This window comes from Calidris pugnax, unplaced genomic scaffold (genome assembly GCF_001431845.1).
Source record: "Calidris pugnax isolate Ruff unplaced genomic scaffold, ASM143184v1 scaffold402, whole genome shotgun sequence".
In the NCBI taxonomy this organism is placed as follows: domain Eukaryota; kingdom Metazoa; phylum Chordata; class Aves; order Charadriiformes; family Scolopacidae; genus Calidris; species Calidris pugnax.
In genome coordinates, this window is record NW_015091205.1 from 323575 (window position 1) to 324806 (window position 1232).

A 1232-nucleotide genomic window follows, 5' to 3' on the forward strand; every position below is an offset into this window, starting at 1 on the left:
CGCCGTGGCACTGCCCGCCTCCACGCTGGCATAGCCGGCCAGTTGGGCCACAAACTCCGACTGGTTGCAGTGGCAGTAGCCATTCTGGAGGGGAGAGAGGCCGAGGTGGCACCAGAGTCCCAGGGCAGGTGGAGAGGGGTCCAACCCACCCCGGTGAGGGGGAAAAAGGGAGGGGACAACTCGGATGGACCATCAATAAACCAAAGTAGAGCCTCCATCCGTTGCCCAAGGGGTGATGGCTCATTTGGGAGAGCCTGGGGGGGGAGGATTGGGGAGGGGGTGGCTCTGTACCCCCCCCCAAGGGGTGCTGCCACCCTTACCTGCCCTAAGTAGGGCCCGTAGGACTCGGTGCTGGCGATGCCACCGTGCTTCATGATCCACTCGTAGGCTCGCCACTCCTCGCCCCCGTCACACGCCTGGTTCCCGAAGCCCCAGGAGCAGTCGATGAGGACTTGTTGGGACAGGGGGGTCAGCACGCCGGTCTGGGGGGGACACACACTGTAGGGTGGGAACAGGCATCATTCAGATGCCCCAGCCACCCCTATGGGGCACAGCCCCGCTCCCACCTTGAGGAAGAGGGCACCCTCCATGGCACCCGTGGTAGCAAAGCTCCAGCAGGACCCACAGACGGCTTGGTCCTTCACGGGGGTCACAGCACCTGGGGACAGCGGGATGGGGGGGTGAGAGGCTGGGGTGGCACCGGTGGAAGGGAAACTGAGGCAGGAGTTGAGGACTCGCTGTGCTCCCAGAGGCACCACAGCCAGGGCTTGGTGCTTGGGCTTCCACGCTGGTGGGCCCAGGTCCCTCCTCACCGTAGAGCCGCCAGTCCAGGCTCTCGGGCAGGATGAGGCCGGTGTAGAGCTGGGTGGGGAAGGGCTGCCCGTTGTTGGGAGCCCCGCTGCGGCGACGGCCCCGCAGGGCGGCCAGCTCCTGGGGCGTGCGGTCGGCCAAGTGGTTGAGGGCCAACGTGTAGGAGAGAGCGGCGCGGTTCTTCGAGTGCACGAACCTGGGGCAGAGCAGGGATGAGGGGAGTGGGGGACCACGTCATCCCCCCCATCTTTAAGCTCCCCTCCATCCCTGAATCACAGAATCTTCTGGGTTGGAAGAGACCTTAAAGATCATCTTGTCCAACTGTCAACCTAACTGACAAAAATAGACACCCACACAACAAACAAGGAGCATCATCACTAAACCATACCTCCCAGCACCACATCAACCCCTCTTTTGAACAC

General features: G+C 63.2%; 1 protein-coding gene across 1 annotated transcript in view; it reads right to left on the reverse strand.

Moving 5' to 3' along the window:
• The window catches only part of LOC106898493 (counting factor associated protein D-like), a 7876-nt gene that overhangs the window by 2549 nt on the left and 4095 nt on the right, over window positions 1-1232 (reverse strand). Inside the window, exons 9-11 of the mRNA XM_014959770.1 lie at window positions 813-1006; window positions 567-658; window positions 321-482 (exon numbers count right to left, since the gene is read on the reverse strand). Coding sequence (XP_014815256.1) covers window positions 321-482; window positions 567-658; window positions 813-1006 — 448 coding nt within the window. The remainder of the gene's footprint in view (window positions 1-320; window positions 483-566; window positions 659-812; window positions 1007-1232) is intronic.